General features: G+C 52.4%; 1 protein-coding gene across 1 annotated transcript; it reads left to right on the forward strand.

The window, feature by feature from the left end:
* Positions 1 to 212: 212 nt before the first annotated feature.
* On the forward strand, positions 213 to 27,482 carry HNF4A (hepatocyte nuclear factor 4 alpha). Its single transcript, XM_089896934.1, is given in 11 exon segments — positions 213 to 328; positions 4,438 to 4,612; positions 5,726 to 5,820; positions 11,617 to 11,723; positions 12,422 to 12,577; positions 16,461 to 16,548; positions 17,444 to 17,599; positions 20,382 to 20,618; positions 23,766 to 23,927; positions 23,930 to 23,947; positions 24,976 to 27,482. Coding segments are annotated over 11 exon segments (1,452 nt in total). The 5' UTR covers position 213; the 3' UTR covers positions 25,119 to 27,482.

The raw sequence follows: 27,482 nt of genomic DNA on the forward strand, positions 1-27,482 counted from the left end.
CAACCCTCCCTGGCAGAGCCTCCACCCCTTCGCAGGGGCTAGGCCAAGACTCCCGGCAGATCCTCCCAGAGGACGGTTTGAAACGCAGGAAGGCAGAGAGGGCACCTGGGAGGAGGCGGTGGGAGGGCAGAGGGCGGGGGCTGGGGCTCGGCCCAGAGCCTTCGGGGTGGGCATCCTGGGCAGGGCAGGTGGCCGAGGTGTGAAGAGGGGAGGATGCGCCTCTCCAAAACCCTTGTCGACATGGACATGGCCGACTACAGTGCTGCGCTGGACCCAGCCTACACCACCCTGGAGTTTGAGAATGTGCAGGTGTTGACGATGGGCAATGGTAGGTGGGGGCAGGTGTGCCCAGGTGTGCCAGTTGGGGGCAGGTGTGCCCAGGTACGGGAGCGACTCTTCAGCACTCAATTTGGGACTGGGAGAATGACAGATTAGCACGTTGGTCCCATAGGTGAGAGCACAGGTGTTGCCAGGTGAAGCAGATGTGCCCAGGTACAGTGACCAGAGGTATTCTGGGTTGGGGGAGTGCTGCAAGGGCAAATCTTCAGCAAAAGTAGGTCCCAGGTATTCCTGCCAGGCCCCTGTGGTCCCTGTTACCAAAGCTGTCCCAGCTCAGCGTGTCACTGGGAGCGGGGACTTCATGGGAGCTTCCTCTTGGTGTCCAGCTCCAGTAACTGGTCCAACGTGGTCCCTTCTTGAACCCCTTGGGCCTAGGTCCAGAGAGATGGAAAGGTATGTCCTGTCCCTGGGGACGGTGGATGGAGGCACAGCTGTGTTTCAGGGCATCTTTGGGACTTTCCTGGGGTGAACGACCCACTCAGAGAAAATGGAGTTCTCAGGGAGGTTTTGCTAAATGAGAGGCGGATCAGTAGTGCGTGTGCCGTGTGTGTGCGCGCTGGTGTGCGATCGTGACCTCCTCTTGGCGCGCATGCATGAGTTTCCGTGTACGCGTGTGGGCAGGTGGCAGTGCGTTGCAAACGTGTGTTTCCGGGAATCCACTTGCATGTTTGTGTTCGCCTGTCTGTGGGTGCGTGTTCTGTGTCTTATTTCTAGTTGCATTTGTTCACTGAGTGGGTCTGTGTTTGTTGGTGTCTCTAGGGATGCCTGCGTTTGTCTTGCTTATGTCCGTGAGCGGTGATGAGTGTGTGTACGTGTGTCTGTGGATGTTTGCACATGTGGTCTGTGGATGTGGATTGGTTTGTGTGCCCCGAGCTTCCTGGGTGTATGTCCCGTTTGGGCATCCTGTTTATGCCTGCTTGTGTATGTGTGCGCATCCCTGCCCTCGGGGGTCCAGAGCACGTGTGATTGTGTACACGTGATGTGATTGTGTACACGTGATGTGCAGGGTTGCCATTCAACAAATGCGATTCATATCAGCAACAGGTCCATTTGTCTTAGAGCAGATTGTGTTGCCTGTGTGTCTCTCCCCAGGTTTGTACATACGCTCCCATATCACCTAGAGCACATTTGAAGGCGGGGCGGGGGGGGGTCTCCTGTACAAAGAGATGGGGGAAGGGAGGAGGCCTGGAAGCCAGGATGCCGGGACCTGACTGGTCGAAGGCCAGCCTCACAGGAGAGAGGGCAGCTGGCCGAGGTTGGCCTTCCACCTGCCTTCCTTCCATGGCTCCGCGGCTTCAGCTGAGGTCTGTAGAACTTGGGTCAGCTCAGCTCAGCCAGAGAGAGGTATCTGCCCTGCCCGTGGTCAGTGGGCACTGCCCGTGGTCAGTCTTACCAGCTGCTCGCCTCCCCCTGCCATTCGCTCACTGTGTGACCTTGGGCATGTCACCTCCCCTCTCCTGGCCTCTGTATATTCTACAAAATGGGCTTAGTCACCTGAGGCCTGCTGGCCGGCCGGCTTTTAGGAGTGTCCGGGTATCACGTGAGGGAACTGAGGGGAAAACACACAGGAAATGGTAAACAAGAAGCTGCTGCACTAGGCAGGGTCTGTGTGACCCCAGAGGGATAGTGTGTGCTGCCACACCTGGTCACCGCCCAGCCCTGGGCTGCCCCCATCACCCCTTCAAAGCGCATATCTCCAGCTCCCGAGAACTGTGTGTTCCTGAGACAGAGGCCAGGCTCCTTACCGGCTGTTCTGAAGACAGGACAGCCTCCAGCTCTGGAGCCAGAAAGATCGGGGCTCAAATTCTGGCATAAATCCTTCCTACCTGTGTGAACTTGCCAAGCCATTTTCCTCTCTGAGCCTCAGTTTTCTCATCTGTAAAGTGAGAGTAAATCATAGCGCCTGCCTCCCAGGGCTAACCAGAGGACCCAATAAGATAAGGCACTTGGGGCTTCCGTGGTGGCGCAGTGGTTGAGAGTCCGTCTGCCGATGCAGGGGACGTGGGTTCATGCCCCGGTCCAGGAAGATCCCACATGCTGCGGAGCGGCTAGGCCCGTGAGCCATGGCCGCTGAGCCTGTGCATCCGGAGCCTGTGCTCCGCAATGGGAGAGGCCCGCGTAATGCAAAAAAAAAAAAAAAAAAAAAACGATAAGGCACCTGAGTGCTTAGCGCTGGTAACTGGTCCTGGCCCCGCATGAGTCGTCTCAGGAACTCTGAGCATCTCTAAGAAGAGTCTACGTTCTCCCTTGGAGTTTGAAGTGGGTTGAGAGTTGGGGTTATCTTTTGCATACCTCCTGGGCTGGAGGCTTGAAGTCTCCAAAGATAGCTCCCTACCTGCCTGCCACCCTTGATTCAGAAGTGGCAGAAGCCCTTGTTTATCAGAGGCCCCAGCAGACACCCCAATAAGGCCAGCACTGGCCCTCACACCTGGACCATAAACCTGGTTCCTCTACCTAACAGCAACGTGATGACTCTGGGCAAGTCCTGTCCTCTCCGGGCCTTGATGTTCTCACCTGGAGAATGGGAGCCATCAGCTGACCCTGGGAGTGGGGTGATATACTTGGCATCACCCAGCCTATCCTGCCCAGGATATGGGAGCCCCTTCCCCCAGCCTCCGCCTGAGTTGTGGGGTCAGCTCTCCTGGGGGTTGGAGGAGGCAAGGCTGAGGGAGAAAGGGCACCAACGCAGTTTAACAATTATCCCCATCTCCAGGAATAATTCACCAAGTGGAGGGGGCCGCACTCCTGGGCACCCTCGGGAGTCTAGGTGATGTTCAGCTAGGCCACAGCAGCAATGAGATGTCCACTGGTGCTTGGAGGCTGGAAGTCATCTGCTCCCAGAGTTTTCTTCTGCAGAAAAGTTTTCATTTCACAAACACTGATATAGTGCTTGTTATGTGCCAAGCACTTCACATATATTGATTCACTGAATCTTCATAACAGACCTGGGGATTATCATGTTCCCCATTTTACACGCGAGGAAATGAAGGCACAGAGAAGTAAATTAATGTAGCCAAGGTCACACAGCTAAGAGGTGGGCAAGCTACGATTTAAACTTGGCAGAAGGGCTATAGAGGTTGTGCCCTTAACTACAGAACTATATCCCTCTCCAGTTCTTAGCTAGATGTTCCCTAGGAATTCAAGATTGGATTCAGGGTTTCTATGAAAACACGTGTGTGTATGACTTTGTGAGATGTGCATATGTAGGCATTTTTCTGGGGAGATGGTCAATAGTGTTTGTCAACTTCTCTAAGAGGTCTATCCTTGGTGGAATATTTGCTTACAAAAAAGAGGGTTCAGCTGCTGAAACTTAAAAAAAATTGAAAACGACTGGACCAGTCAAACTGCCCCTCTCTGCAGTTAGGGAAACTGAGGCCCAGGGGAAATTGAAGCAAGGAAAAGGAGCTTGTCCCAAGGCCACAAGCAAGTTGGTAGCAGTGCTAGTACCCAGGACCCCAGCCACCTGCCTCTTATTCCCCTCTTCACATTTACGTAGATGCAGTAGCTTTTGCTATGAGGTGCTCAGATCCTTGCCATGATCCTCCCAGGAGGGCAAACGAGCCGCTGTCCTTGATGTATGTCTTCCTGTTCCCTGGGAGAGTTTCAGGGCCCCTGGGTACCAAGCTGAGAGCCACCCAGACCTGTTCACTCAGTGAGGAGTGAGGAACAGGACCTGGTTCTGGGCAGATGCTGGGGGAATATTTGCCCCTCCCACGGTCCCCTCCACCCAGCCAATCAGGGTCTACAAGGGTCCGATGCATCCTAGGAGACAGCCAGGTTTTCGTTCCTTCCCAGAGAAAAGCTGGGGCTAGCGGTCTCCACGATGGGGAGGAACAGACCTTTGCAAACAACTCTGTGAAGTCAGTGCCACAACCATCCCTAAGTTATAGATGCAAAATGGGGGTTCCAAAATGGTGAGGAACTTGCCCAAGTTCTTGGAGGGAGTATAACAGCACCTGGGTGTAGCTGAGGCTGAAGCCCTGGGGAGATCCCCACAATGCTCATATCAGTTTCTGAATCTAAACCACCAGGAGAGCAGGGCCTCTGGGAGGTGACTTTCTGCCCCCGCTGTGTCCTCACTTTTCTTTTGTGGTGCAGACACATCCCCATCAGAAGGTGCCAACCTCAACGCACCCAACAGCCTGGGTGTCAGCGCCCTGTGTGCCATCTGTGGGGACCGGGCCACAGGCAAACACTATGGTGCCTCAAGCTGTGACGGCTGCAAGGGCTTCTTCCGGAGGAGTGTAAGAAAGAACCACATGTACTCCTGCAGGTAAGGAACGTTGATTTCTCCAGCTGGGAAATGGGTGCACTTGGGCTAATGTCCCCCTGGGTCTGTCCTCTCTCTGAATAGGTCCCAGAGGCATCTGCCCTTCAAGCCCTTCAAGCCTCCTCTGATTTCTTAGTCCTTGCAGATCCAGATGGGAACATCTATTCTAGAAACTTCATTTATTGATCATAAAGCCATAGACTGACATTTATTGAGTACTTACCATGTGCCAGGCACCATACTAAGTCTTTGCCTGTATTAACTGTTCCCAGAAGCTCATTGTTATTTTTCCCATTTAGCAAATGGGGACCCATGTGGTTTAGGATCAAGCCAATTCTGAAGCCTCAGAGGATGAGGACCATCCCCCAACCTGGTGCTTTTTCTGGGGCAAATAGGGGATTGGCCCCGGCCTTTCCACCTCTCTCAAGGCCTTGGAGATCCCTCCTTCAAAGCATCTCACATTCTGGGTAACAGCAGTAATAAAATAATGGTAGCTGTCAGTTAGGAGCCCTTACTATGAGCAGATTGTGTGCTGAGCCCCATTAAGGTAATTATCTCATTGTCACCTGTCAACACCCCGCTGTGGTCGTTACTATTATTATTCTCATTTTATAGATGAGGAAGCTGTGGCTTGGAGAGGACTAGGAATTTGCCCAAGGTCACCCAGCTTGAATCAATGTCAGAGCCCAGATTGACACTCAGGGTCCCACCCATAACCACTGTGGGTACTGCCTCTATTCCATATCCCCCCCGCCCCCAAGAATGTGGCTTATGTGGACCAAGTATTGACACTGATCCACAATCAGGAGCCCACTCTGGGCTCTGGGATTTTATAGGATATGCTGGAAATAGCAGTGCCTTGCACTTGCAGCTGAGTGGTCTGAGGCCACGTGTCACCTCTCTGAGCCTCAGTTTCCCCATGTTTAGCGGGACAGGGTTGGGCTCTCAGAGAGTCCATAGGGCCTTTCCAGCTCCTGGTTGGTTAGCAGAAGAACTCCTGGGATGAAAGGTTTGAACAAAGAGGCTGGAGGTCAACCAGATGGCCAGGATCCTGGTTCAGACCTGGGAGGGGGAAGGCGGTCTCTTCTCTACCCAACCATCCAAAGCCCTCCCCAGATTTAGCCGGCAGTGCGTGGTGGACAAGGACAAGAGGAACCAGTGCCGCTACTGCAGGCTCAAGAAGTGCTTCCGGGCTGGCATGAAGAAGGAAGGTGAGCCTCGACCCTCCCCCTGCCACTCCACTGTCCCACCTGCACCCGCAAGCTCCCAGCAGCCATTTACAACTGCGGCCACAACTTTATGACTTGGTGACAGGCCCCAGGGTGACTGGCTAACGGCTGAGAGGAGGGAGGGCCTGAAAATCTGACCATAGGGAGGGGCTGGGCTTGGTCTTGAGAAAGATTCCAAGAGATAAGCTCCCACTTTCAGCTACTCAGGTTCCCAGCGCCACCACCCCTGCCTGCCTTTACCAACACAAGGCAGCCGAGTTGGGTGTTTTTTCTTAATATACTATTTCAAACATTAGGAAAAGTGTAGAGAATGGCACTACGAACATCCATGGACCCACCACCCAGACTCAGCAAATGGGAATGGGGCCGGGGGTGGGAGAGTTCTATAGCTGAGCTTTCTCCCCAAGCAGTTTCTTTTTTTTTTTTTTCCGCCCGCGGTACACAGGCCTCTCACTGCTGTGGCCTCTCCCGTTGCGGAGCACAGGCTCCGGACGCACAGGCGCAGCCGCCATGGCCCACGGGCCCAGCCGCTCCGCGGCATGTGGGATCTTCCCGGACCGGGACACGAACCCGTGTCCCCTGCATCGGCAGGCGGACTCTCAACCACTGCGCCATCAGGGAAGCCCCCCGCAAGCAGTTTCTTAATCTTCCTTCTTGGGCATCGGGTGACCCAGTGTTCTCCCGTTCTAGGAAAAGGGAACAAGGCCCCAGACTCATCCTGGGTGGAGGAGGATGGGAACGCTGGGGCACAATGTTTATTCGGGTCTCCCTGGCCTCCTGCCACCAGCAGATACCAACCCCCTGGCTGGGCGTTTCCGCAGTTGATAGTTCCTTTCATTCTCATGACAGCCCTGTGTGGCACTATTATCCTTCCTGCTTTTCATGGACGAGGGAACTGAGGCCCAGGATGGTTCAGCAACTTGCCCAAGGCCCCGCAGCTGGTCAGACAAGCTCCGAGGTTTGAACCCAGAGCTTTGGACCCGAGTTCATTGCTGTTTGGACAATACCTCAGTGCTGCCTACTGAGCCCTCCGGACCCCAGGAATGTTTAAAAGTTTTTCAGCCTAAGCTCAGGAGGCAAACATCTTTTAACCGCTTCTCTGGGTAACTTGAGCTCATTTTCAAATCTGTCTCCTTCTCTGCTCAACTCACTTTTCCCAGACCTGGGACTGGCTCCCAGACCTTCGCTTCCAGCCCGCAGCTGTGGCACAGCAGCCAAAACCCTTGGTCTAGTTCTGTACAAACACACACACCCCACCCCACCCCACCCCGCAGCAGGAGCCTGGGACCCAGGCTTCCCCGGGCAGACTGAGAAGGACGGGAACTTGGCTTTGCTTGTCTCCCCTCCCCGACTCTACCTCTGAGCCCCTGTTTTCTCTTCTCCCTCCCTGGGAAACATCTTCTGGGTCTCATCCCTACAGAGCCCTTAGAGTTCACTAGCCCTGCTGGGAAACCTGGTCCTGTGATCCTCACAAAGGAGTGCGTGGTCTCCAAAGCCCCTTCTGGCTCGCAGCAACACAATTCTCTCATCCAGACCTCAGTTATCCTCAAAGTCGGGGAGGGCCTCTTTCAAAAGGCAGATGCCCCCCTGCTCTCCCCTACCCAGTTATCAATGGGATTGAGCTAGTCTCACCTTGAACTTGAGAACGACTTTGTGGAATGAGAAATGTTATGAATGGGGGACTGCCCTGGCGGTCTAATGGTTAAAACTCCATGCTTCCAGTGCAGGGGTGCAGGTTCGATCCCTGGTCGGGGAACTAAGATCCCACATGCTGCGCAGCGTGGCCAAAAAAAAAAAAAAGAAAGAAAGAAATGTTATGAATGGGAATATGAGGCATGCATGAACAGCTGGAGGCAAGAAAAAGATTGAGAGCTATAGTCTAAGAGCCAGTGATTCTATCAATCACCCCGACAGCCTAAGATTTTAGGTTTGAGAGAATGAATCTCTCATGTTAAAATTCCAGGCCTTGTGACAGGCAGGTGGAGAAAGGTTGGCAGCTCACCTGAGCAGATGGCTACCTTCCTAGGCTGTAGGTAGCCTGGTCCTGCATCTGGATGGTCTTTATAGATGTCTCTTGTTAAATATTCAGAGTCACTTTCACGTGTCACTTCGAGGAAGTTTCTGCCCCATCTGGGCTCCAGTGTTCACATCTATAAAATGACAGGGGTGGATAATGAACCCTTCCAGCTCTGTGAGTCTACCTTTACGCCCACTGATCTACCCGTACAAGTACATACTGCCCACCAGGACATGTGTATTTGTTCCCTGATCCTCCCACTGAGCTGCCACAGAGGCAGCAGGCCCGGATCCTGGCTCCTGGAAGGGGAGGGAGAGCCCCCGGCCATTCTGCCTTAGCTTACGCTTGAGAATAGCCAATGGCTTCTTGGAGAAGGTGGCGTTACTCCAGGAGGATAGGAGAATCGACCAACGGCAAGTGAGTGTGGGCTAGTAAAGGTTGGTGCTTATTTACATGCTTGGGTTAACCAGGAGATCATGACACATGCAGTTGCTTGGTTGCTTTGAGAACAGGCCAGGGTAGCAACGTGTTCCATTGCCACTGTGGTCAAGTTCTGGGAAGTCAGGACATTACTAGCTCTACCTAAGTCTTACAGTCCCAACACCCCTCCTCGGCCTGGTGGGAGGTCAAGAGAGATTCTCGGTGGAAGCCCCAGTGATCAGGAGAGTTGGGACCAGTTTTTATTTCCCTTCCTCGATGGCCTTAGGAAGATCCAGGGATTAAAACTCAAAAGTTGCCCCTGAGGACAGGAAGGTATGGGCCGCAAACGTAGCATTTATAGACGAGTCAGTTGTATACGAGGTCATCAGATCTACCCCCTCCCCATTTTACAGATGCAGAAGTTGAGGCCAGAGAGGTGATGTGATTGGGTCGGGGGAAGGCAGGACTAGAGCTCAGGCTCCCCAGAGCTGAGCAGACAACAAGGTCCCTGGGTGAAATCTAGTAGTGATGGCCTTGGGAGGCACCTTCTCGGTCGAGATTCCTGAAACTTCCTCTCGACCTCAAAGTCTTATAAGTTTGGCCAGAGGCTATTCCACGGTGGTCAGAAGTGGGTTCCCTGAAAGAACAAAGACTCTGGGAAGAAATCTGGGGAATCAGTGGGCTCAACAGCCGGTCTCAGAGTTCTTCCTCTAAACCTGCACCTTCCTGGGCCCCCGCTGGTAGACCCAGGACAAATGTCTGACTCCTGGCGTCAGAAATCCAGCCCAGGACGCAGAGCCAGGGGTGCAGGAGGTGCAGGCTGGCGGTAGGCCAGGGGCCGTCTGAGAGGCCCTTCCTGGGAACCCCAGCCCAGCACTCCCCTACGCCCCGACTCAGGGGTTCTCTCGGAAGACAGGCTGGTCCTCCTCTCCGCCTCTGCCCGGGCCGGTTAATATTCAATAGAAGTTACCTTAGGTCCCCGACCCTGCTAATACTGAGCAAACATGTGGAAAACATCATTCCGTGACTGAGCTCGCGCCGGGCACTGATAACACCGGCCTAACCTTGAGGAGCCCAATCCCCAGCTGCTGACAGCAGCCCTTTTCTTAGGCCGCCACTTGGCGCCCTGGTGGGTGCGGGCTGGTAGTCATGGGAGGGGTGTTGCGGGCGGGGCGGGGCTCAGGCAGGGGAGCGGGGCTGGGAGCTGGCATCCGTCCAGAATGGTGGGTCTGGGGAGAGGAGATTTCTTACCTTGGGACCTCTATCATATCCCACTAAATTCCCGGGCTCCCTGTACACTATCTGACTTTCATTCTCTGATTCCAACAATGTGTGAAATCAGGAGAGAGTTGAATAGCGGGAATGTCAACGTTCCATTGAGAAACGGGGCATAGGATGTGCCCAAGAATCAGAGCTTGTCTCATCCTGCGCCTTTTTTCAGCCGCTCAACAGCTATTTATTGAGCACCTACTATGCGCCAGGCTCTGTTCTACTTGTTGGGGCTACAGCAGCGGACAATAGGGATGATGTTCTGGTTTCTGGAGCTTGTCTTCTCTTAGAGAGACAAAGAGTGAAGAAAGAAACAGAGAGTAAGTACAAAGAAAAAAAATAAGGCTGGAGAAGGGGCTTCCCTGGTGGCGCAGTGGTTGAGAGTCCGCCTGCCGTTTCAGGGGACACGGGTTCGTGCCCCGGTCCGGGAAGATCCCACATGCCGCGGAGCGGCTGGGCCCGTGAGCCATGGCTGCTGAGCCTGTGCGTCCGGAGCCTGTGTTCCGCAAAGGGAGAGGCCACGACAGTGAGAGGCCCACGTACAGCAAAAAAATAAAAATAAGGCTGGAGAAAGGGCAGAGCCTGCGGGAGGGATACCACATCAGACAGGATGGTCAGAGCAGGTGTCTCTGAGACGGTGATATTTGCACAAAGACGTGAGTAAATGAAGAAGAAGCAGCTTAGCTGCAGGGGGAAGAGAATTCCAGGCAGTGGGAACAGCCGCGGGAAGGCTTTGAGGGAGAGTGGCCGAGTGAGTCCCAGAACAGCGGGGAGGCAGGTTTGACAGGCAGAGAGAATAAAAGCGAGATGGGAGAGACAGGACCATCGCGAGGAATTGTCTCTTTACTCCGGGTATGATGGGGAGGTCCTGGTTTTGAGCAGTGGAGGGATATGACCTGAGTTGGGTTTTAGGGGATCCCTTTGTCTTTCGAGAAGTGCACAGACTTCAGGGGCAAGGCCAGAAGCAAAGTGACCAGTGAGGAGGGTCTGAACTGCCCCAGGGCCCAGCCCGGAGCTGGAGCCAGAGATGGATCTTGCAAAGCTTTCTGATGGAATTTGGAGCGTGAGAAAAAAGGCATATAGTGAGACTCCCAGGCTGGGAGGAAGAATGAACCTGCCTGTTCCTGGGATGGGAAAGACCCCGAGGAGCAGGTTTGGAGGGAAAAGCTTACAGATGGGGAGACCGAGGCCCAGAGAGAGGATGTGACCCCCACCAGCACATGGAGAGTGAGGGATGAATCCCAACAGGAACCCAGGTCTCCTGCCGCCTCGTCCTCCCTCCTTCCAGTTTCAAAAACATTCCACCGTGAGGCCTCCTGGACTCCAAGGGCCAGGCCAGGGCAGCAGAAGGACCACCTTACATCTTAGGCCAGGATGGGGATGCCCGGGGGGTGTGAGGCCCTGGTGGACGGAGGCCCTGGGTCTCTGAGTTCCTGGCAGGGGGCCCCGCAGTCGGTCAGGAGGGTGCCAGAGCTTTCCTGAGCTGCTCCTGAGAGGTTTGTCTAGAGCACATGCACTTCCTGCTGATGGCTGAGGCCACCAGGGCAGGTGGGGCCTCCAGATCCCCTTGTCCAGGCCTTTTGCCTCCACATTCAGGAATCCCTGACCATCTCCGTCACCCAGAGCAATTCATTTTGCTTGTTTTATACACTTTCATCTGGAAAGAAAGGGACCCTTTTTCAAAACAGAGCTTGAAAGCCTGTCATCTAGACAGATCCCCTCTTCAAAGACCCACCTTCAGCCCTCTGCCAAGTCATCACGACCTTGCATGCCTCCAGTGATGGCTGGGTCACTCCTACAGCCACCCAGCTGTGTGCGGGGCAGTTGTGGTGCTTGGCAAGTTCTCCCACAGCTGGGCCAGGACCCATCTCCCCCCATTCCCACATGCTGATCTGGGCTCTGCTCCCTGGGCGCTCCCCAGCGCCCCCCAACTCCCACCTCCAACCCTGTTTCCTTTGTTCCAGGCCAGCCTTGCAGTCCTTCCCTCTGGGTTCAGCCACCTCCCCTTGCTCCTCAGCCACCCCTCATGTCACGGGAGCCCCCCACCCCCACCTCTCTCTGCCTCCTCACAGCCGTCCAGAACGAACGGGACCGGATCAGCACTCGCAGGTCGAGCTATGAGGACAGCAGCCTGCCCTCCATCAACGCGCTCCTGCAGGCCGAGGTCCTGTCCCAGCAGGTACTGGGGATCCTCCAGGATCCACCCACCTGGGGATCCCTCACCCCAAAGAGGAATCTCAACTCCACCCCTGACCTCCCCAGCCAGGCCCTGGAGCAGCAGATGGGAGGGCCCTCAGCTATCGCAGAAGGGAAACTGAGACCAGGGTCGCTCAGCCGGTTTAGTAGCAAAGACCCACAGCCGGCACTCAGGGGCCCTGTGGGGCCTGCATTCTGCAAGCCAAGCAGTTTTCTCTCTCGCTGAGGGCCTGAGATCAGCTTAGCCCCGAGAGAAAAGAGGAGTGGACAAGTGGACAGAGTAGCAATGGGGCTCAGCCAACCCCTTGCTGTGTGACCTTGGGCAAGTCACAGCACTTCTCTGGGCAGTGGTTTCTCCACTTATCCGATGAGGATGAGGATTTTTGCTCTGCTTCTCCTCTAGGGCTGAGGGGTTCCTCGGGGTTCAAAGGAGCTGGTGGAGGAGGGCGCACGGGGCAGGCAGCAGATAAAGGCCCAGAGAGAGCTTCTTCCCCCATAACTGCCTCCTCAGCATCCTCCCTTTCTGGTTTTCCCTGAGCTTCCTTCAGAGCTGAGAAGGCACCCACAGTCCAGCTGCCCTTTTCCAGACAGGAGAACTCTCCGGGGTGGGGGCTCTGTGCAGGGGACAGAGGATATAAGGAGGGCCTGGCCATCCCCAGCATTTTCCTTCATCTCCCCCAGATCACCTCCCCTGTCTCTGGAATCAATGGTGACATTCGGGCAAAGAAGATCGCCAGCATCGCGGATGTGTGTGAGTCCATGAAAGAGCAGCTGCTGGTGCTTGTCGAGTGGGCCAAGTACATCCCAGCTTTCTGCGAGCTCCCCCTGGACGACCAGGTGAGGGTGAACACGGTCTGCGGGCAGTGCGGGCCCTGGGCAGGTGGGTCCTGCTGGCCCACCTGGGATATAGCCTTGGACTGGTTTGATTTTATTTAACAAACATACACAGTGCTCATGTGCGCCTGGAGCTGTTTAAATCACTTTATAAATATTAGTTCATTTAATCCTTCCAACAACCCTAGGGGATCAGTGCTATTATGACCATCTTATAGGTGAGGAAACTGGGGCACAGAGAGGTTAAGTAACTTACTCAAGATCACACAGCTAGTATCCAACACAGCTGGTATTAGAACAAGCAGACAAGCTTCAAAGTCCAGGCTAGTAGCCACTGCACCACTGCCCCAGGCAGCTCTCCTGGGGAGGATGTTGGTAGGGGCTCAGGGGCAGGGATCAGGAGGTTTGGGCTTGAGCCTTTGCTCTAAGATAGGTTCTCTGTGTGATCCTGGACAAATTACCTTCTCTCTCTGAGCCTCCATTTTCTTATCTGTGAAGTGGGAATTGTAATATCCACTTCAGAAAGCTGTTGGGAGGATTGAGGGACATTGCCATTTTTAAAAAGTTTTTATTGGAGCATGGTTGATTTACAATGTCGTGTTAGTTCGGTGTACAGCAAAGTGAATCAGTTATACATATACATATATGCACTTTTTTTCTTTAGGTTCTTTTCCCATATAGACCATTACAGAGTACTGAGTAGAGTTCCCTGTGCTATACAGCAGGTCCTTATTAGTTATCTATTTTATATATAGTAGCGTGTACATGTCCGTCCCAATCTCCCACTTACCATTTGAAAAGCGTGAATCATGTAATGGGGCACCTACACAGTCCCAGGCCACAGCGGACCTCCCTGTCAGTTTCTTCCTTGTATCCCACCAAGATGACTTAACTCAGCATTTTATTTCCCAAAGTACCTCCTTTGGAATACCAAAAAATGTCCCAGGGGAAAAAGGGGGCTGAAGGGGCGGGGGCTGAGGACAGTTGAGTTTCTGAGATACTGTAAATGGTAACGCCTGCCCAGGGCACCCCTGAGGCCTCTGCAGACACTTTCCCCGTTTGGGAAAGAGGAGCTGGGCTGGGTCACCTTCTCAGCTCCAAGGGAAGCTGAGGGACACCAATGGGTAGTGTTCCAGGTACCGGCTCCTGGTGCATTTGCTTCTCTGTTTTGCACATTTGCACAAAAGATTGGCAACACATGTCGGTCTATTAAAGTTTCTGAGAAGTCTTCAGGCAAGGCAGCTATGGAACTTCGGGAAGCCTAGGGCTTCTCGAAGTCTTCTGATGCCCAGGCTCTCCTGGAGTACATTAGTATCACCTGGTGGGACACGCTGTGAAAACCCTGGTTTGGCTGGCCCTCACCCTCATGGGCTAGATCAGACGCCCTCTCACATGGATTCCTCTCTGCTTTGGAAGGGATGACAAGGCAGGGATCTCGGCCGAGCTGCCCCTGCCTTTTTCCCTGCTCCTCATGTTCTGGCCCTGGTCCCCTCTGCTGGAGAGTCTGCATTAATGTTTAATCCCTCCTGTTCCTTCCCAGGGGCTCAACAGGGCAACAAGATCCCCCCCAAGCTAAGCAATTGTTAACCTCGATTTCCCACCCAAACCTTCCTGGCTGGGGCTCAGAGCATTCTCAGAGAGCAGTGATGGGTGGCCAGTAACACAGAATAATCATTAACATCACCACCCCCCTGCCTGCCCACCCCCAGAACAGCCACCATGTTAGGGGGCTAGACCCAGGGCCAGGAGGGTTCCCAGGTCCCCACTCATGGTGTATAAGGAGCTCATCTTGCCCAAGATGGGTGAGGCACACCTGGGAGAACTGGGGGCACCGTCTGTCGACATTGCCCCAGGAACCACCTTCCAAGTTTGTTTGCTTCTTGGTTTGTCTTGGACATCAACCCATTGAAACCTAGAAGGCTGGGTAGCATTGGATAAGGGGACTAAGGCTTGGAGAGAAAGAGCCATGTTCCCAAGGTCACAGAACAAGGCAGCCACAGGGTGTGAATCCAGGTCTTCTGCCTCTTGATTGCAGAGGCACTGGGGTAAGTGACGAAAGTCCTGCATGGCGCCTGGCATATAGGAAGTGCTCAATAATCAGCATCCTTTGGCTTCCTTTTGCCCTGGTCATGGAGAGGGAGCTCTCGCCTCCAAGGCTGTTTGCCGTTTCTCCTCTTTTCCTCTCACCCTCATCAGGCTTAACCATGGGGGAACAGATGAGGTAAGGGCATGGCGGTAGGAGGGGATCGATCTGGAGAGGATGTTAAGTAGTTGGCCCATCCATTCACCTATTCCTTCCTGCTTCGTTCAAACAAATATTTATCGAATGCTTACTATGTGCCAGGTATCCTCCATGCCTTAGAACAACTTCACCTCCTTGGAGAGGCCTTTTATGATCTCCTCATTGAATGTAGCTGCTCTTGCCTCATTGCTCTTTATCACATGACCCTCACGTTCCTTTCTTCTTCCCTCCCTCCCTCCATCAATCTATTTTTTCCTTCTCTCTCTCCCTCCCTTCCTCCCTCCCTCCCTTCCTCCCTCCCTCCCTCCCTCCCTCCCTTCCTCCCTCCCTCCCTCCCTTCCTTCCTTCCTTTCTTCTTTCTCCTCCTCCCTCCCTCCTTTGCTTTCCTTTCACCATTGTGTCCCCAAACAAGTGTCTGGCACTTAGTAGGCACTCAACATTTGACGACTACAAGAATGAGCAATCCAATGAATTAATGAATAAAAGCATCTTTGCTTCCTAGTTTAGCCTGCTAAAAAACTTCTAAACTCCCCAACCCAACCTTGCGGATAAGATCCTTGAGGCTACCAGCCTGCTACTGTTTGACCAGCCCCATCCTTTGGTCCTCATGCAAGCACTGAAGCAGGTGGTTCTGAAAGGGCAAGCGATGTCCTCTTGTGCGCTGGCAGGGCTCCCACCTCAGACTTCAGTCTTCTTCCAAGGCCTCCCTGTCCTCTCTGTAGGGAAGGGGTCGGTCAAGCAGATCCCCTGCCAAGGACCAGTGCTCACACCTTTGCCTCGGGAAGCAACATCCATGTCCAGATTCTTATAACGCTTTCTCAGAATCTAGAATCTTCCAGCGTCAAGTGGGTGGATGCCCTGGAGATCTTCTGGAGTAATGATTTCCCAAACACAACGGTGCATCAGAATCAACCAAGGAGCTTGTTAATTTCAGATTCTTGGGCCCACCCCAGACATACAGAATCAGCGTTTTTGGCAGTAGGGCCTAAGAATCTGCGTTTTTACAAAACAGTCTTCATAATCTTTCATAGCTGATCCATGGGTAGGAATTCAGGAGAAAGCTCTAAAACTTTTAGAACTTTTTGGGTTTGTAGACCCTTTTGAGAGTCTGATGAAAGCCTTTAAGTCTCTGCTAAAAAAAAAAAACACACATACCCTGTTGTTACAGTTTTACCAGCCATGCAGATGAGGCCCAGAGGGGAGCAGCAGCTACCGTGGACACAGCAATTCAAGAACAGGCTCAGCATTTGGTCTCCCGGCTCTGAGCACATGTTCTTTGCCCTTCCAGGCAGTTTTATCCGTTATGGGAGGAAGGCAGTTTTCTTTTCTTTTTCTTTCTTTTCTTTTTTTCTTTTTTTGTTTTTTTTTTGGCCGCACTGCACGGCATGTGGGATCTTAGATCCCCGCCCAGGGATTGAACCCATACCCCCTGCAGTGGAAGCAGAGTCTTAACCACTGGACCGCCAGGGAAGTTCCAAGGCAGCAGTTTTCTGATACCCATTTTATAATTCAGGCAGGTAAAGGCAAGGAGAGCATTAAGCTGACTTGCCCAGGGTCATTGACTTGGCCGGGAGCAGCCTTCCCAGGGGTGTGGACACCTTCCCAGGGGTATGGACACCGGACGCCATCCCTTCTCTCTTCCAGGTGGCCCTGCTCAGAGCCCATGCTGGCGAGCACCTGCTGCTCGGAGCCACCAAGCGCTCCATGGTGTTCAAGGACGTTCTGCTTCTAGGTGAGGATACTGCCTGCCCAGCCAGGGCTCTGCAGAGGGTGTGCCCAGCACGGAGCACACCCGGGCACGGGAGATTTCCATGGTAGTGTGCAGGAGTGAGGGAAGAAGATCAGGAATGGTCCTGTCCTCAGTATTCTCAACTGGATACCCCACTCAGATGCAAAGAAATGTGGACTCGAAGAACTAAATTCCCCAGCATGCAAGTTAGAGCACAGTCAGGGTTAGCCCTGGAGTAACCTGTGCATTCTGATGTACTTTCTGGAGTAGGAGCAAAAGACATCCAGGAATGGCACAAACCCCCAGCCTATGTCACCTATGCCTTCATAGCATGTTTGTTTATTATTTTAAATGCTTATATAGGGCGCACCATGAGCCCTAGTCTGAGTACTTTACAAATACTAACTCCTTTAATATGACGACCATAGGAGGTAAGCTCTGTAATTTATTCCCATTTTATAGATGGAAAAACTGAGGCACAGAAAATGACTTACCCAAATATATCTGGCTAGTCAGTGGTAGAAGCAGGACTCAACCCAGGCAGTCTAGTTCCAGAAACTGAGCCCTTATCCTTGGTGCTTTTATGCCTCCCAAGTGGCCCTTTAATGTCATCAGTGTTGTGGGTCTGTTGTCATGTTGAAGAATGGAGCTTGGGTGATGTGAAAGGGGTCCTAGGAAGTCAGGCTCCAGGCCCAGTCCAGTGACTGCAAGCAACTCATTCCTTTAATCTGGGCCTCAGCTTCCTCATCTGTAAAATGGGCGTGACAATTCCCACAGGCCCCTCCTCCCATGGGCACCAGCTGCATCATAACTGCCAATGGCAGGGCTTGTCCAAAGCTAGGGGAGAGGGGTACACCCAGGTGGCTTCCCCATCCCCTCTCCTTCCCAACCCATCCAGGCAATGACTACATCGTCCCTCGGCACTGCCCAGAGCTGGCAGAGATGAGCCGTGTGTCCATCCGCATCCTGGATGAGCTGGTGCTGCCCTTTCAGGAGCTGCAGATCGATGACAATGAGTATGCCTGCCTCAAAGCCATCATCTTCTTTGACCCAGGTACAGCCCACACCTCCCACCCTCCCCTGATGCTCCAGACCCTCTGCCAAACTTCTCCTACTGGGTTATGTACCCTGAGTTTACCACCTCATCTCTTTAGTACATCAACCAGGAGAGGCCATTTCTATTAGCTCCATTTAACAGATGAGGAAAATCAAGGCTCAAAGGGCTGAAATGACTTGATAGGGTGCACTGACTCCAGAGGCTTGGTTTTTTTCTTTCCCACTTTACCCTTCTTTCCCTTCCTCCCTGCTTTCTGCTCCTTACCTCCTACCATCCTTCTTTTCTTTCCCTCAAAAAAATTTTTTATCGAAATAATATTTATACACACTTAAAATGGAAGTAGTCTTCCCCACCACACTCTTCCTGTCCAAAGCCTACTCCCCATGGGGGAACCATTTCCAATTCTTTTTACTGTTTCTTCTGACAGTTACCTCTCCAGCTCTAAATAAAATGCTAACCCTTCTGTTCCTTGGTTTATCCATTTTAGAACATATTTTCCCTCTTGTGATAGCTGAGGATTGCACTTTTCTCTATCACCACTCCCATCTTTTCTCCCCCATCCTCCTAATCTACTTTTCTTGCTATTTCAGTGTCTCTACTGTTTGCCTTTATAATGTCCTGTGCTTGTGCTATTATTTCTTGTCCCGTTACCTGTAGGCAGCATCTCCTAACCTTTCATTAGCAGGATAAAGAGAATGCACCCCACTCTCCCCATTCCATCTACTGCTTTCCACCTGTACTTTTTTTTTTTTTTTTTGCGGTACGCGGGCCTCTCACTGTTGTGGCCTCTTCCATTGCGGAGCACAGGCTCCGGACGCGCAGGCTCAGCGGCCATGGCTCACGGGCCCAGCCGCTCCGCGGCATGTGGGATCTTCCCGGACCGGGGCACGAACCCATGTCCCCTGCATCGGCAGGCGGACTCTCAACCACTGCGCCACCAGGGAAGCCCCCACCTGAACTTTTATACAACGTTGTTGTAGTTGTGTCTTTGTGCAAAGTGTGATTTCATTTCACAATGTCAAGATGGTTGCCTGGGCTGCAGAAGCCTGCTGGCTTCCTTCCCTCCTTCCATGTGAGAGAGGACCTACTGTGTGCCAGACGCTGTTCTTAGCGCCAGGCCCTCCTTGCATGGAGATCGCCTCTAGTAAAAATAGTGACAAAGAGGAAATGAGCACTGTTTATGGAGTGCTCACTAAGGCTCCGTTCTAAGCGCTTCCTGTGGACGTTCTCGCTTTCTTACTTGTGAGGTAGGAATTGTCATGATCACTGTTTTGCAGATAAGAAAACTGAGGCACAGGGAGATCGATTAACTTGCCCAAGGTCACACAACCAGGAAATGGCAGAGCTTGGATTTGAACTTCAGACTATCCAGCTCTTAAGCCCACGTTCCTACCTACCACGCGCTATTCCCCGTTTCTCGAGGGGGTAAGATTTCTAGTTCTAGTTTCTTCGAGAGCCTGGCCCAGGCTGCATCCCCTGTGGTGCTTGGCACGGAGCTAGATGGATAGTAACTGCTCAGTAAAAATGTGCAGGATTACTGATGCTGAGTCAGGGTCAGCAACCTGGCTTGGACGGGCAGGTGACCTAGGACAGGGCCGGGCACGTGGGTGGTGCTCAATAAATATTTATTGACTGAATGAAAGAATGCACAAACGTGGCCCAGAAGAGAAAGCCCTGGACTGGAAATGTGGGTGAAGTTCTCTTTCTGCTGCTTACTTTATCCATAAAAGAGGAAATAAAAGAGGAAATAAATGTATTACCTCAATGACGGTTGAGATTAACTATTGGATGACCACTTGAATCACCTTCTTAGTTAAGGATCTAGAATGTATCCATTGATTTTTTTTGCATTCATTCATTCATCCTTCCGTCCATGTACCCATCCTCTCATCTAATTATCTATTCAACAAATATTGACAACACATGGTGCTAAGTGGTGGGTTTAAAAAGACAAAAGAGGGCTTCCCTGGTGGTGCAGTGGTTGAGAGTCCGCCTGCCAATGCAGGGCACGAGGGTTCTTGCCCCGGTCTGGGAAGAACCCACATGCCGCGGAGCGGCTAGGCCCGTGAGCCATGGCCGCTGAGCCTGCGCGTCTGGAGCCTGTGCTAGTGGAAGAGGCAATTACATCCTGTGTGCTCAGTAGTGATGGAAGAGCCACAGAAATTTGGGGACACCATGGACACTGAGAGTGCAGACTTTGGAGGGTGGAGTGGAGACAGCTTCCTGAAGGAAGTGTAAACTAAGCTGAGACCCCAAGACGACACAGGCAAGGGAGCAGAGAAGAGGGGAGGCTATTGTAAGGCAGCAGAAGCAGTGTGTGCTGAGGTCTGGATGGTGGGACGTTACCTGGGAGTCAGGAGCCCTAATTCACATCATGGATCTGCCAACAAATGGCTGTGTGGCTTGGGCCAAGTCCTTTCCTTGTTCCGAGCCTCGATTTCCCCATCTTTAAGATGAGACGGCTGCAAGGTACCCTCTTGGGTGTGTTCCTGAAGTCCTGCCCCCCATCTTCCACTTCTTTCTCCCAGTTCTGCATCTTAGGAAATGTGACAGAAACCTTTTTCTGCCTGAGTCCGGGAAGCTACAGCTTGCATTAGCGCACTCTGATTCTTGAGGACCGTGAATCCTTGCCCCAGCGCTGCTGGGGACTCCCTATGTGAACCTGGGCCACGAGGTCCCCCTATCAGGGCCTCAGGAGTAAGGGGACATCTGGGTCCCACCTCCCCAGATGCTCCAGATGGCACCCACTGCCTCCCTTGCACAAGCTCTCCCGTTGCAGATGCCAAGGGGCTGAGCGACCCGGGCAAGATCAAGAGGCTGCGTTCCCAGGTACAGGTGAGCCTGGAGGACTACATCAACGACCGCCAGTACGACTCACGCGGCCGCTTCGGCGAGCTGCTGCTGCTGCTGCCCACCCTACAGAGCATCACCTGGCAGATGATCGAGCAGATCCAGTTCATCAAGCTCTTTGGCATGGCCAAGATCGACAACCTGCTGCAGGAGATGCTGCTGGGAGGTCCGTGTCCGGCCCAGGAAGGGATGAGAGGTGGGCGGGGCTGGGGTGGGCGGGCTCTCCAAGAGACAAGCCTCAGGCAGACCTGAGTTCACCTCTCAGCTCCATCACTTCCTCACTCTGTAGCTTTCGGCAAATCCTTTCACCTACCTGAGCCTCAGTTTTCTCATCAGGAAAATGGGGATAATGGTCTGTTAATTCGGGTGCTGAGAAGCTAGCATGTTCCAGTCACTGTTCTAAGTGCTGGAGTTTCAACAGAGAACAAGATTCTGTCCTCCTGGAGGTTGTGTATGAGTGTGCGTGTGCCTGCCACTGTGTATAAAGGCTCGTGGAAACACATGATTATCAAGTATATAATAAAGAGGGCAACTACAGATTTTGAAATAACCAGGTAATATGATAGAGTATAACTGAAAAGGGGCCTCTTTAGATAGGTTGGCCAAGGGAGACTTCACTGAAGTGGTGACTTTTATGCCACGGACCTGATGGAAGGAAAGAGAACATTTAAAAGCCAAGAGAGAAACATTCCAAGAGATGTAGTGCAAAAGTGCTCCTGAAGCAGGAGAGGCTTGTGTCTTCAAGAAAGATAAGGTTGTGAGACGGGAGGAGTTACCTGAGATCAAGGTAGAGATTGAGCAGAAACCAACTCATCAACATTGTCTTAGAGGCTATGGTCAGAAATTTGCATTGCATTCTCATCACTACTCTTATAAAAAGACTGAAAAATCAGACTAAATGTTTTAAACAGACTATCCTGACTGCTGGGTAGAAAGTGAACTTCAGGGGAGCAAAGTGGAGACAGGAGACCCCTGAGAAATGTCACTGTCTCCAATCAGGGGAAGGACAAGGAGGCTAGGACTAAGGCCTGACTGGAAATTGATCAGCATAGATGAACTTGAACATCTGTTTGGAGGAAGAACCCACAGGATCTGCTGATTGATCAGATGGGGGCGGTGAGGGGAAGGCCAAGCGTCAGGGATGAAATCTACATGTCTGCTTTGAGGAACGGGAATGGTGGTGGAGTAATTTACTGAGATGGGGGAGACTGAGAAAAAACAGCTGGAGGCTGGGGATGGTGGTGGTGGTGAGGAATCCATGGTAGACTTCAGTTAAGCTTGAGATGACTGTTAGATACCCGGGTTGAGTTATCCAGGAGGCAGATGCATGTTTGTTGCTCAAACAAGCCCAAAGGTGAGGATGAGAGGCAGCTTCGTGGTGTCCCAGAAACTAGGTGCCAAAGAAGGAGATAGAGGAAGACTAGCCAGGGGGATAGGAGAAAAGCCAGGGGGAGTCCCAGAATCCAAGAGGAGAGTGTGTTTCGGTGGGGACAGACATTTAATTGTGTTAGATCCCACAGGAGGGAGAAGGAGGCTCTTGGCAATGGTGCTGAGAGCAGTGTCAGAAGACCGTGGGAAAGGAAACCAGATTTGAGGCAGGGGAGCGGGTATTACAGAGGGAGCGAGCTGGAACGTGGAGACGTGGAGATAGCAAGAGTACGCTCTGCCGTTTGAAAATGTTTTGCTAAGAAGGGGACCTGGGAGATAGCTGAGGATGACTGCAAGGGAGTGATCATAATGATGCACCACGGAATCCTGGCCGAACTAAGAGGAATATGGATGGGTGACAATAGTGAAAAGTGGGGGTCAGTGAAGTGACAGCCTCAATAGGGCTGAAGAAGTTTTGCAGTGATGGTACTAGAGGAAGTGAGCTGGAAAGGTCAGAGGCAGGGTCTAAGTGAAGATGATTGAACTTAAGATTTTGGAGGCGACACAGTTACTGGTGATGGCCAAGGACGAGGTTTCTCAACCTCAGCGGATACTTGGGACTGGACAGTTCTTTGCTGAGGGGGCTCTACTGTACCTTGTTTAACCACATGCTTGTCCTCTACCCAAGATATGCCAGTATCACTCCTTCAGGGGTGACAAATATTCACATATTTTCAAAGGTCCCTTGCGGGACCAAAATCACCCCCAGCTGAGAACCACTGTCATATGGTAACTCATTTCATTCTCGCTTTGACCCTGTGAATATGGGGTCATAATGAATCAGGTGTCACTGAGATCCGGGGTCAGGAAGGAGCTTGTGTTCTGTTGCCAGATAAACATGAGTAAGGTAATTAATCTCTTCGGGTCCTATAATCTCATCTGTAGAATGGGTTAATAATGATACCCCACTGTACAGGATTGTTGTGGGGATTAAATTATGTCAAACATGAAAAGTGCTATAAAGCAGTACCTGGCACATAATAGGTGCTCAATAATTGATAGCTATCACTGAAACAGGTATACTTTAGAGTCCCCTTGCAAGCCCTAAAATTCCATCATTGTCATATTAGTGAACATAGCCTATTACCAAACCTTATATATATGGTACTGTCATTCTCTGACACATTTTTTGAAGCAGTTACTGTGTCCCAGACACTTTGCTAGGACCTCAAAGAGAGAAGAAAAATACACCTGTAATTTTAATGCTCACAGACAGAAGTGATTGTTCCCAAAAGATGGGTTACAGATAAATGACGATGGGACTTCCAAGGAAGGAGAGGTTTACTTACTACTGGACTGGGGAGAATCAGGAGAGGCTTCCCAAAGGAGGAAATCTGTGAGCTGGAATTTGGACTTAGGGATATTGGGGGAGCGGGGGAAGGGGAGGTAGAAGGCGTCTTTAGTGGAAGTGACGCAGGAGCAAAAGCACAGAGCTAGGACAGTACAGGGGACACATCGATGCTATAAGTAGGTCATTTGGGCTTCAGATATAGGGGATGAGGCTTAAAGGTGAGTTGAGACCAAATGGTTGAAGGACTTGCACACCAAGGAGCTTTGAGAGCCATTGACTGAATCCATTATATTAACATGTAATCAATACAGTGCTTGCTGCAATATTTAAATGATCTCACAGCTTCTTTAGATGCTCCTTGTTTCTTTCAAATCACTTTATTCTCTTGGTTTTTGTGTCCTCTCCCTACCTTCATGAAGCCTGTGGATAGGAGTGGAAGCCCCAGTTTACTAGCCTGGCAATAGGAACCCAATAGGCACTGTCAGTATTGGATGGGCAGGTTGATCGGCCACACTTGAGGAAGATGGTGCCTCAAGGCCCATGGACTTTATCCCAGACGCTTTCATCCTCACTGAGCACCACTTCTACCTGCAGGGTCCTCCAGTGACGCACCTCATGCCCATCACCCCCTGCACCCTCACCTCATGCAGGAACACATGGGCACCAACGTCATTGTTGCCAACACGATGCCTGCTCACCTCAGCAACGGACAGATGTGTGAGTGGCCCCGACCCAGGGGGCAGGCAGGTGGGCAATTGGGCTTTACCCAGGAAGGGGTGAGGTTGGGGCCTAAGAGGGAATCTGGAGAAGGTGGGGTCTAGAAGATGGGAAATGGGATAAAACAGTTCTCTGTGCTCCAGGGTAGGGAATGAGGGGTGAGACACCCATTGTGAAGGCTGTTTATTCAGTGAGGTGATGGACGGTCTCCACTGAATGAAGCGGGCCTTGGGATAAGGCAATCCACTGGGTGAGGCTGCCCATTGGGTGAGAATTCCATTAGGTGATGTTGTCCACTAGGTAAAATTGGTCATTGAAGTAAGACTGCCCAATTGGGTAAGGCTATCCATTAGACAGTTGGGTGAGACTATTCATTGGATGAGAACCTCCACTGGGCTAGATTGTCCTCTGAGGTGAAATCTCACAAGAGTGAGTTTGTCATCGGGCAAAGTTCTTCAAAGAGTAAGATTATCATTGGGATGAGGTGGCCCACTAAAATGAGGTTGCATTTCACTGAGATTGTTCTCTGGGAAAGCCGGCCATTGAATAAAGTTGGCCAAGTGGGTCATAGTCAAAATTATTTTCTGAACCGGTAATGGGGCTGGGGCCGTTAGTTTCTGTTACTCAGCTGCCTAAAGATCAAAGACATGGTATTTTTTGAGCCAGTTAGCCAGACCCTTGGGTCGCATCTACTGCTGTTCCTCTTCTCCAAGAAAGGATATTCCTGTCACATGTCCCATTGTCCATAGGGAGAGTCAACTTGGGCCCTGGTTTGAGAGCAGCAGCTGAAGTCTCCATATCAAATGGTGGAAGAGATGGGGGCTATGGGGACTTGGGCAAAAGGTTCTGACCACAGAACCTGACCCAGCCACAGCCTTCCAGACCTCATGGAACTTAGACTTGGTGATCTGGGACTCAGAAGGTTTGGGCCGTAGGAGACCTTAGAGAGAATCTAGTCTAATTCTCTCATTTTGTAGTAGAGGAAACTAAGTCTCAGAGAGGGGGACGAACTTTCCCAGGACTCTTCGTTTACTCCCCAAAGGGCTGGCATTCTGAGCAGCCCCTGTCTGTCTCTCTATCCCTCCAGCCACCCCTGAGACTCCACAGCCCTCGCCGCCAGGTGGCTCGGGGTCTGAGCCCTACAAGCTCCTGCCGGGAGCCATCGCCACAATCGTCAAGCCCCCCTCTGCAATCCCACAGCCGACCATCACCAAGCAGGAAGTCATCTAGCAAGTCACTAGGGGGAGGGGGCTCTGCCAGCCCCCCGGCCCCCTCAGAGAGCCCCTGATGGTCACTTGGTCACAGTGAAGAAAGCTGTGACAACAGGGCCAGTCCCAGAGCAGTAATGGAAAGGGCGAGGGCCCTAGAACTTGGGCTATGGGCCACGTCCCACTGCCACCCTTCACCACCCGCTCTGGTGACGGGGCTGTGACTTGGGGAGACCCCAGTTGAAACATCCTCCACTGCCTCGGACAACTTTTCTCCTGCCGACACCACTGCCTTCCCTTCATCCTTCACCCCAACTTCTTCACCCCCAAAGGATTGCTGCCTGGAGACGACACAAGACCTTGCTTAAACATGGCTCCCTCCCCACTCAGATTGGTACTTCGTCCCTAGTACTGCCACATTGTCAGACACAGAGCCCTTCTAGCCTGGGTCAGACGGTGGCACCTTACCCATCCCTCTTCTGCTGTCCTAACCGCCACTGTCACCTTCCTCAGCCATCCTAATACCTCCAAAGCCACCTCTCCAGAGGCTGAGGAAGACTTGCAAACAACTCCCCCAGTCATCCCGGGAGCATTTTAAAAACACTGACTGGAGCTAGGCGCAGTGTAGGAGGTTGTCGAGAAGGGAGACTCCATTTCTCCTCTAACCCCTGGCTCTTTCCTTCTTCAGGGATTTGAGTGGAGCCCTTGAGTCAGAGTGATGATCCCTACAGGCGGCCAAAAATGAGAGAACAGTCCAGGGTGGACACTGCAGCCAGGAGCTGAGGGGAGGGCTGGAGTGGTCAGAGAAGGCAGCAGGGGGTAGACTGTGCACCAGGCCTTTAAGGAAGGGCTGGATTCCAGCTGGTGGAGCAGATGAGACAGGACGTTCCAAAGAAGAGCAAACAGCCTGGGCAAGGCGGGGAGGTAAGAAGGAGGGTGTGGAGGGAGATGATGAAAGACGGGGCGGTCTGGAGCAGAGGGGGCACGCTGGACAGCCTGGGGACTGTGAATGCCAGACCGAGACTTGACGACTTGGGTCCACGGGCTGTGAGTAGCCGGGGAGTGATTTGCAGTGAGCTGAGCTTTCAGGCACTGAAGACCGCAGTCCTACAGAGGTGGGCAGTTTGGGAGGGAGCGGAGACATCACGTGGGGCCTGATGATGTCATCCAGGTGAGAGAGATGAAGCTGGGGATGGAGAAGACAGATGGGTGAACCTCAGGTCAGAGTGGCAGTAAGGAGGAATTATTCCACAGGGTCTGTCTCAAGTGCTTCCTCCCGGCACTGTCTTAAGGCACTTGACCTGCACCATCTCCCGTCATCCTCTCTCCTACCCAGAGATCGTTAGTGAAGATGAAATTGAGACCTAAGAGGTTAAGCCATGTTTCTGAAACTCAGACAGCTAGTATGTGACCAAGCCAAGACTTGATCCCAGGTCTGCCCGGATCAGGAGCTCTTAACCTCGGTGGCTGAAAATCTTCTCTGAAAAGGCCCTTCTGTCCTCACTGGGATTGAGTGGAGGAACTTCCTGCCCCCTTCAGCAGCCTCAGAAGCCGAAGCGTCATTCTTCCCAGGAGCCCTGCCCACCCCCAGGACTAAGATTGGCCTGAGGCTGCACTAAAGTCCACTTCGGGTCCAGAATCCTGTGTGCTGATAAACAAGGAGAATTCATGGCTCCTGGATCCCTTTTGTCTTCACTCCCCAAGTCTGGGGAAGGGGCATTCAGCGGTGCATTGGGAGATAGACCAATGTGACCTGGCATTCTAGAGGTGGGATGGTTTGGGTGGGAGCAAGGAAGAGGTAAGAAGGATTGGATTTGAGACCTGCTCTGTGGAGCATCACTCAGGGTAACTTCTGGAACCATTAAACCCCGGGATGGAACAGCCAGCACCTCATCCATGCAGAATTTTGGAGGCTTTGGGAAAATTCTGGAAAGTGCCGCTGGCCAGTAGGAATTAAAGAGATGTGTCCTGGGATTGGAGCTGTGCTTAGGGAGGAGAGTGAACAGGCTGACGACCTACCCTCCACCCAGGGCTGACCCTTCTGAGTGGATGCAGGCAGCACCCCAGTGCCCCCAGATTTCGCCATTAGTCATTGTTCCTTTTTGTGAAAGAGGCATGACGGGTATTGGGGCAGGTGTCCAAGGGCAATTGCTACGTCTCCAGTGCTATCAGGGTTGGCTTTCCCTCTCCACCAAGCCAAGTCCCCAGTCCCAGGAGAGGTTGTCTCCTGCTTGGGGTGCTCCATGCTTCCTCAGCCACCCCTTATTCCTGGGGCGCTTCCCCAGAAACCCCAGCCAGGGCGCTCAGACTAGTCTGGGGCAAGGTAGGGAAACTGGAATCATTTTTGGTAATTGTCATTCCCCCTCTTTGCCCCTCCACACACCCC

The sequence above is a fragment of the Delphinapterus leucas genome, chromosome 15, assembly GCF_059928025.1.
Source record: "Delphinapterus leucas isolate spDelLeu-1000000601 "Yukka" chromosome 15, BTC_Dleu_Yukka2, whole genome shotgun sequence".
NCBI lineage: Eukaryota > Metazoa > Chordata > Mammalia > Artiodactyla > Monodontidae > Delphinapterus > Delphinapterus leucas.